At 46.3% G+C, this 9,613-nt stretch overlaps 1 protein-coding gene across 1 annotated transcript in view; it reads left to right on the forward strand.

Annotated features, from left to right (window-relative positions):
* The window catches only part of SLIT3 (slit guidance ligand 3), a 762,848-nt gene extending 753,540 nt beyond the window's left edge, over positions 1-9,308 (forward strand). Inside the window, 4 exon segments of the mRNA XM_004371219.2 lie at positions 2,066-2,220; positions 3,726-4,011; positions 5,407-5,615; positions 8,814-9,308. Coding sequence (XP_004371276.1) covers positions 2,066-2,220; positions 3,726-4,011; positions 5,407-5,615; positions 8,814-9,049 — 886 coding nt within the window. The 3' untranslated portion in view covers positions 9,050-9,308.
* The last annotated feature ends 305 nt before the right edge of the window (positions 9,309-9,613 follow it).

The following is a 9,613-nucleotide window of genomic DNA, read 5'->3' on the forward strand; positions in this document are numbered from 1 at the left end:
ATGTTGTGGGGTTGTTAACCAATGTCATAAAACAGCATGTGTGTTACTGTTACATGAGAAACTATCTGTTCTGTAAGCCTTCACCTGAAGTACAGTAAAATATTTTAAAAAAAAAAAACAGTTTTGGCTACAAATTCTGCCTCTGGCATTTACTAGCTGGGTGACTGTGGACAAACCACTTAATTTCTCTGGACACCCACATCATCAAATTGTTATAAGACTTAAATAATATAAGTGAACCATCCAACAGCACATCTTGCCTGTTGTAAGCCCTTAGTGAGTGGCTGCTGATACTGTCAGAGGCAGCATGGGGAGAATGCATGTGCTTTCAAAGCTGGAAGGATCTTGGTTCAAATCCCTGCTCGATCACTTATTATCTGTGGGATTTACCTTAGGAAAATTACATAACCTCACTGGGTCTCTGCTCCTCATTTCTACAATGAGGATAACAAACCTGGCTTGCAGGGTTGTTGCACATTATATCCCGAAATGTTGTATACCCACCGCTGGTGGTGCATGAGATGATGTTAGGTGGCACAGAGAAATGCTATTGAAATTTTAACTGTGAGGTAATTTTTTTCATGTGCACTAGAAAAAAATATAAAAGTCACATCAAAGGTTTTTTCTTCAGGCGTAATATTCCTTAGAAAAATTCTGAGCTAACATTTTTTACTGATATTTAAAGAGAGGAAATGGAACAATGGAAAATAAAGATGTAATGGTCCAGGTGGTGTGTAGGTAGAGCAACAATTAAGAAGGTGGGCTGAGGGTGGAGTTTGCTTAACTCTGGGGAAATGACAGAAAAGAATGTAATAATGACAACCAAATGCAATACCTCGCCCTAGACTGAGCTATACTGGAAGGAAAAAAAAAATGCTATCAAGGACATCATTGAGTCGTGACAAATCAGAATATGATGCAGTTTAGATAAAAGCATGATATCAATGGTAAATTTGCCAAAGTTGATAACTGTGCTATGCTTAAGTAAGAGAATAGCCCTATCCTTTATATAAGGTGCAGAGGGCCCTGAGCTATGTAACTTACCTTTAAATGGTTCAGAAAAAAATTATGTGTGTGTGTATGCATATGGAGTTCCTAGATGGCACAAATGGTTAACATGCTCACTGCTAACCAAAACGTTGGGGGCTTGAGTCCACCCAGAGATGCCTCAGAAAAAGTCCTGGCCATCTACTTCTGAAAAATCAGCCATTGAAAGCCTTATGGAGCACAGTTCTACTTTATACACATGGGGTTGCCCTGAGTCTGAAGAGACTCGACAGTGACTAACTGGTTTGGTTTTCATTACATATATACATATATAATCACATATATGTATATACACACTGTCTTAGTTATATGGTGCTGCTGTAACAGAAATATCGCAAGTGGATGGCCTTTAAGAACCGAAATTTATTTCCTCTCAGTTTAGGAGGCTACAAGTTAGAATTCAGGGCACTGGCTCTAGGGGAAATCTCTCTGTCGGCTCTGGGAGAGGATGCTTGTCTCGTCTTCCGTAGCCCCGGGTTCCTTGGCATCTTGGCAATCCCCACGTGTGCTTCTGTCTTCCCCAGTTTGTGCTTGCTTGACTCTGTGTCTGTGCTGCTCTTTATATCACTCAGAAGTGATTAGGTTTAAGACCTACCCTACAGTGATACATTCTTACTAACATAACAAAGAAAACCTTATTTCCAAACAGGATGACATGCACACGGTCAGGATTCCAACACATATTTTGGAGCGGGACACAATTCAGTACATAACACACATATACACATATGTGTGTGTACATGGATATATGCATATATATGTAAATGTGTGCATGTGTTCATTCATTCATTCATTTATATGGAGAAAAAGAACAAATGAAAAAGCAAATGGGCATACTAAAGGAATCTAGGTAATAGATGTCCTCGGTGTTATTTTTATTTTTGCAACTTATACAAGTTTGAAATTATATCCAAATAAAAACTTAGAAAAAAAAAGCAAGTCAAGTTCACAGCACAGTGTCTGGCTGTGAAACACACTCAGCAAACGCTCTGGCTCTCTCTCCTTCCCTCCTGCCCAGCGTGGAGACGGTGAATGACGGGCAGTTTCACAGTGTGGAGCTGGTGATGCTGAACCAGACCCTGAACCTGGTGGTGGATAAAGGAGCCCCCAAGAGTCTGGGGAAGCTCCAGAAGCAGCTGGCAATGGGCATCAACAGCCCCCTCTACCTTGGAGGTAAAGTCCTCCTCCCCTGCCACCCCGACCTCCTCCACCACCCACCTGCCCTCTGTGCAGGGTTTGGGGGTTGCCCGGCTCTCTGCACCCCTGCCAAATCCAATCAAGGAAGGCTTCCTGGAGGAAGTGACAACCAAACTGATTCCTAAAGGGTGACTAGGCATTAGTCAGGCCATGAGGAGAAGAAGAGTCCCCCAGACAGAGGAACAGTGTGTGCAGATGCTTAGGAAGGAAAAATAGAGAGTATGGCTTCTTTGAAACTACCAAGTTGGACACAGGGTGGGGGTGTGCAGATGGAATGGGAGCAGGGTGAGAAGAGGAGAGGCAGGAGATGAAGGCGGGGTCCGGGCCCTGCCATCTGCAGGCCTCAGGCCACATTCCCTCTGCACTGCCACCTCCTCAGACACTGAGAGGCTCAGCTCATGGAGGCAGCAGAGCAGGTTTGAGATTAATGTCCTATAAAAGCCAAATGGAAAAGTAACCACCTGTCTGGCAGGGCCTGGGCCTGAAATGTAGCCCCTGGGCCAGTAGTTCTCAAAGCTTTATAGGCAAAAAAGTCACCTGAGCTGCTGGTTCAACACAGAGATTCCTGAGAATTCCCCCAAAGAATCTATCTCTGAAGGGCTAGAACTGGTCCAGGAATCCACATTGTTAACAAGAGTCCAGATGCAGGGGGTCAGGGAATGCCCTTGGCCCAGAGCAGTCCCAGAGGGTAAACAGCTTCTCCCCAGGTAAAGGGCTGTTGTTCCCTCCCCTTCACCTGCTTCAGTTGTAGCTGGAGCAAAACTGGGTCCTCTGAGTCTACTTTCAGACCAGTCTCAGGCTCCCATCAGGAGAGGAGACAGAACACAAATCAGATTGCATTGAAAGGCAAAGCAGGTCTTTATCAATTGCCTCTTAAGACACTGAGAAGGGCAGTGGGCATCCACAGCCCCCTCTGTCTTGCAGCACATAAAGCAGCGAGTGAAATGTCTTTCTCCCCAAAGTTCCACTGACCAAGGCTGCTGCCCCAAATCTCTCCTTTTTCCCCCAGACTCTAGCTTGCCCACCCTGTGTTCTCAGCTCATGTGGGGGCTGTAACAAAGGTCTGAGGAGACTGGTGGGGTCAGTGGAGTCATTTGGTGCCCCACTCCCATCCAAAGAGGTAGTCAGTCACCCCAGTCAGCTGTGGCCACGTGGCCGTGGGCCATCAGATGGCCTCATTGTCCTGGAGAAGCCTGAAATTTGGAGTCTTATGTGAAGTTTTCCATATGTAAATATTGGTAGTTAATGCAAGTGTCTTAAAGAGTCACAGTGGGGGACAAAGAATGCATGTCCTTGTGTGGACAAGGCTGAGGGAAGCTAGGTTTCGCCCATGACCTTGATTTGAGCAGTGGAGGCTCAGCCCTGTGAATCCTTACCCATGAGCACCATAGAGAGCCCGTTCTCATTCTGAGGGGAGGACTAGGTTGGGCAGTGAACAAAGGAGGGTTTTCAGGCCGCCGTTCTGGTGTCCCCTTCTGCAGGTATCCCTACCTCCACGGGCCTCTCGGCCCTGCGCCAGGGTGGGGACCGGCCACTGGGCGGCTTCCACGGCTGCATCCACGAAGTGCGCATCAACAACGAGCTGCAGGACTTCAAGGCCCTCCCGCCGCAGTCGCTGGGGGTCTCACCAGGCTGCAAGTCCTGCTCCGTGTGCAAACATGGCCTGTGCCGCGCGGTGGAGAAGGACAGTGTGGTGTGTGAGTGCCACCCGGGATGGGCCGGCCTGCTCTGCGACCAGGAGGACTGGGACCCCTGCCTCAGCCACAGGTCAGTGTCCCAAAACCCCTGGGACGTTCTCCCCCAGCTCCCTGCACGGACTTAGACCCTGCCCTCCACCCCTGCCCCTGAATGAGAAATGGCACTAATGGAAGCTAGAGACATTGTGGTTCAACTCTAGATAGGATCTGTGTAAGATGTGGCTGCTTAAAAGGTAGAGATGCTAAGCTTACACACTCAAACAGCAGGTCCCTCTCAGAGGCATCAGTATGAGAGGGCCTTGCTCAAAACACCCCAGGGATGTCTCTGCCAAGCGGCCTTTAGAACATGAACAGACTCACAGCAAGCCCCTGTGCTGCCTCTGTGCGAGGGAGTAGAGGGTGCCCCCTTTGGGCTGATGCAGCCCGTGGGCACTCGGCTCAGCAAGTGGAGCCAGGGTGAACGTCAGCCCCAGTATGGCTACCTCCTGAGCTGCTTCCCTGTGCAGCCATGCACGGCGGCCCTGAACTAGAATCACACTGAATGATTTAATCATTCATTCGTGTACTCAACACATTTATTGAGGGCCCACCATTCTCTGGTTCAGGGTTAGGAAATCTGAATCAGCCAAAAAGCACACCAGAGGCAACATTGGTAATTTGGTCGGCCAAGCAATTTGGGAAATGGCATCCTGGATCAGGAATAAGGAGCAGTTATAAGGGGTTTGAGTTTCTTGTGTAGCTCCTGAGTGTATGTGTGTGTATGTGTGTGTGCACTTGAGTCTACAATTAATAGGAATCCTGACTTTGAGTGTCATCCCAGTAGGGACAATGATGAATCATGGTTCAGAATCTGGGCTTTGGAATTACACTCCTGGCATCAGGCTAAGACTGTTTACTGCATAGAAGCAGCAGAGGAGGGGTTTCTGTGGAAATCAAGAGTGATGCTAGATGTAAAACACTTAACACAATGCTTGGCACATAGCAAGTGGTAGCTACTGATAATAGCAGTCACAGCTGTGGTGGCGGGTGGTAGTAGTAGGAGTGTTATTATTATCATTTAAGGTAGTAGAGCAATTAAAATGCTTACAGGAATCTTAGATTCTTCCAAGCAGTGCCTTGCCATTTGGAGATGAGAATTCTGATGTCTGTGTGTAAAACAACCACCCAGCTAGCCTCTGTTGAGGTCACAGCTGGCAGTTAACATTGGGTAATGCTGTAGAGCCTCCAGCAGATTGGACACTGGAGCAGGGTAGTTCAGAAAAGAGAAAGGCTCAGCCACTGGGCTGGAGGAGGGCAGACCATGGGATGGAGAAGGCCTTTGGGCTGCACTCAGCCCTGGGTCCCACAGCCCCTGAAAGTGGGCCAGGCCTGTCGGAGCCTGGTTCCTGGCCATGTGGACAGAGGAAGCCTCCGGCAGCATAGATTCTGCTCTGCTTCCCTTTCTCACCCTCTCCTCTGCCCCCAGCTGCAGCCATGGAAAATGTGTGGCAACTGGGACCTCATACACGTGCATGTGTGCCGAGGGCTATGGAGGGGCCTTGTGTGACCACAAGAATGACTCTGCCAATGCCTGCGCAGCCTTCAAGTGTCACCACGGGCAGTGCCACGTCTCAGATCGAGGGGAGCCCTACTGCCTGTGCCAGCCCGGCTTTAGTGGAGAGCACTGTGAACAAGGTGAGTCCACTGTGCACGTGGAAGGGAAGATGTGGGGGGTCAGAGTTGGATTCCAGAGTAGGACTGCCTGGGTTCCAGTTCCGGCTGTGCCACTTAGTGACTGTGGTCAAGTCACTTAATCTTTCTAAACCTCAATCCCTCATCTTGAAAATTGGAGTAAAACAATAAAATCCTGTATCAGTTATCTATTGCTGCCTAACATATTACCCCAAAACACAGCAGCTCAAAACCGCAATATAACAGTATCTATCTCACACAGTTCCTATAGACCAGGAATTCAGAAGCAGCTCAGCTGGATAGTTCTAGTTGGGGTCTCTCTTGAGGCTGCATTCAACACAGCCAGGGCTGCAGTTATCTGGAGGCTTAACTGAGGCTGGAGGAACTGCTTCCAAGACAGCACACTCACATGATGCTGGTTGTTCCAGTTTCTCCCTGTGTGAGTGTCTGCACAGGCTGCTCAGAGGTGCTCACAACAGGGCAGCTGGCTTCCCCCAGAGTAAACAAGGAAAGATGGAGCAAGAAGGAAGCCACAGTGTCTTACGTGAAGTCACTTACACCATCATTTCCACAACATCATGTTGGTTATCCAGATCAGCTGTATTCAGTGTGAGAGGGGACTGCATAGAGGTCATGGGTACCAACAGGTGGCGATCACTGGGGTCATCTTGGAGGCTGGCTACTCTACTTCTTATAGGGTTCTTGTGAGGATTAAATGAGATGTAAAGTACCTGGCACTGTCACCCAGTGCTAGGAGTTTGGTAGCTGAACTACTGGTAGCCTAGTTCCATAAAAAATCCAGGTCAAGATTCATAAAGTTGGAGGCAGCATTATGATGGAGAAGTCTGAGCTTTGCACTGAAAACCTATATGACCTTGAGCAACATACTTCACCTCTCTGGGCCTCAGTGTCCTCATTTGTAAAGTGCAGATAATTCATAGGTCTCTGTGAGTGGGAATCATCTCAGTGGTAGTCGGTACTGCATAGGTTTATTGTGAGGATTAAATGGTATACTAATAAAAAGATCACAAGTTAAGACTCTTCAAGTTTGGATTTTTAACATTTTTATAAGTGAATGATAAATGATGTATAAACCAAGGATCCAACTAATTTGAGGATGAAACAAGTGTAGAAAATGATCATCTGTGGACTTTTGTGGGGAGGAGGGAGCATGAGCCATTTGGGTTGCTGACCTTTTCTCTTCTTTTCTTTACCAACTGTCGGTCCCTGAGATGTCATGCCTTCAAAGCTAATCTACACCCTAACTGGTCAGTGTGACTCTCTGACCAGCAGGCTTGACATCACCTGGGAGCTTATGGAAAATGCAGATTCTCAGGCCCTAGCCACAATCTCTTGAGTTACAACTTGCATTTTAACAAGAGCTCCCAGTGATTCATATGTTGCTTTCACATTCCAGAAGTTGCTCTACAGTCTTGTTCCAATCTTCCCATCAGGAACAGAAGACAGTTCCTTGGTCTGGCCCGTTCTCATAAGCATCAGATTTCTTTTCTCAGTTAGTGGCCCCTTTATTGTATTAATTTTGAGGTGTGCTTCCTTCAAACTAAAATTGTTCTAATTCACGTTGGGTTTGTTCTCCTGCATGGAAACTGAGAAGGTTTCCTCCCTGACACCAGAGTCCCAGCTAGGCCATTAGAGAACTCTTTTATACCTAGATTAAATACAATTCTTAACCAAAATTTTTTTTTTTTAACTAATAAATTCAGACTCACAGAAAAATTACCAGGACAGCATGAAAAAAAAAAAATGCTGTCAAGTCAATTCCGACTCGTAGTGACCCTATAGGACGGAGTAGAACTGCCCCATAGGGTTTCCAAGGAGTAGTTGGTGGATTTGAACTGCTGACCTTTTGGTTAGCAGCCGTAGCTCTTAACCACTGCACCGCCAGAGCTCCAAGGACAGCATAAACAGCTCTCATGTGCCCTTCACCCAGATTCCCCAACTGTTAATATTTCACCGCAGTTGCAATCTTGCTCTCTCTCTCCTCTACGTGCACATTCACACTCACACACACACTCATTCTTATTAGTCTCTTTCTGATCATTTTAATAATTTCATAGTTTAAAAGACTATACAGAGCTTAACAAAATTCATGTGACATCATATTAAAACACCTAAAGCTTTTAAATGCATAAAGCACTTTGTCATTCTCAATCTTCTCTGATGCTTCTAACAGCCTTGAAGAAGTAGGAAGGACAGGTAAATGTGTCACCATTTTCCAGACAAGGAAACTGAAGCTCAGAGCTGACAAGTGACTTGTCTGTGGCTGGGTGGCCAAGGAGTCTGGCTCTAAGTCCACTGCACTCATCCTTAGTGCCTCGCTCCAGACATTCCTCTAGTGGAGTGAGGACAGCAGAGAGGTGAAGAGGAAGGGTTGAGTTAGAGTTCAGGATATTCAAGCAGATATAGGGGTTCCCTCCCCCTCCTTCCAGTTATTCCTAGGACTTCTAGAAAAGCTCATCCCCACTGTCTTTGCCTTATTAACTCCTACCCCTCATCACTTCCCAGAGAGGCATCCCTGGCCGCCAGGCTAGGTCAAGTTCCTTGGCTCTGTGCTGTTGTAGAAATAGGTTCCTTTACTTTGTAGCATCTACCTCAGTTTCTCATTAAAATATATTCACTTAAATGATTATATTAGTGTCCAGACCCTAGACCAAAGAAAACAGGCTACTAGGGAGTGATGGTGACTGGGGCAAACTACAAGGCTCCTGCTCTTTCTAAAGCACTCAACTTCAGCCCATCATCGCAATGCAGAGAAGCAAGATCAGCTTTGCCAGATCTCTGGTTTTTAAATGTTCCATTTAATTTTTTTTTCAAGCTTATGTGGGCCAGTAAAAGCATGTCTGAGGAGAGGATTTAGCTCACAGTCTACTAGTTTGCAACATCTAGGTTGGACTTTAAGTTCCTTAATGACAAGGACCAAGGCTGCTTTGGTTATCGTTATATCCTCAGGGCTTAGTTATATCCTCTAAGTCTAGTATAAAGTCTGGCACAGAAAAGGCACTTGATATTTGTAGAATATTTGGGTGGATGGATGCATGGATGTATGGATGAGTGAATGAATAAGTATGTATGGTCTTCAGCTCACCAAGTGTTTCAGAGCAGCCTACTGGGAACTGCCCATGGTCCTGCCAGCCCTCTACACTACCAGAGCCCTGACCCTCCCTCTTCTGCCCTCTGCAGAGAATCCATGCCTGGGGGAGGTAGTCCGAGAGGTGATTCGCCGCCAGAAGGGCTATGCGTCATGCACCACAGCCTCCAAGGTGCCCATAATGGAATGTCACGGGGGCTGTGGGCCCCAGTGCTGCCAGCCCATCCGTAGCAAGCGGCGGAAGTATGTCTTCCAGTGCACGGACGGCTCCTCGTTTGTGGAAGAGGTGGAGAGACACTTAGAGTGTGGCTGCCACCCATGTTCCTAAGCCCCTCTGCCCACCCACCCACTGCCTTTCAGACTCCAGCTTGGTGAGGTTGGGACAGCAATGCGAAATCCCCTTGAGATTCAGTGAGGAAGAGGAAGCTGGAGAAGAAGAAAAAGAAGAAGAGAATATTAAGTATATTGTAAAATAAACAAAAAAATAGAACTTATTTTTATTATGGAAAGTGACTATTTTCATCTTTTATTATATAAATATATCACACCGTCTGAGTATATGTACCATATAGTGAGTTATTTTTACCGAGTTTTTGTTTCGAGTTGTGTATTTGTTGTGTTTTCATAAACAGCTGTTAAAAATTTTAAGGAAAAAAAAAAGACTAATAAAAATGTTTTAAAACAAAAGGGTAAGAATAAAGAAGTCATAGACTGAGGAAGAAGAAGGACGTTTTTATATTCATGAAACACTATCATGGCAACAGAAACTAAGACCTGCTTACGGAACTCAGGAAAAGGAATGATAAGAGGAAGAGAGAGAGAAGGAAAAGAGTTTTCTTTATTTCTTCTTGTAATAGTCCCTCCCTTCCCCCGCCCCCCTTATTTTTTCTTC

This window comes from Trichechus manatus, unplaced genomic scaffold (assembly GCF_000243295.1).
Source record: "Trichechus manatus latirostris isolate Lorelei unplaced genomic scaffold, TriManLat1.0 scaffold00011, whole genome shotgun sequence".
In the NCBI taxonomy this organism is placed as follows: Eukaryota; Metazoa; Chordata; class Mammalia; order Sirenia; family Trichechidae; genus Trichechus; species Trichechus manatus.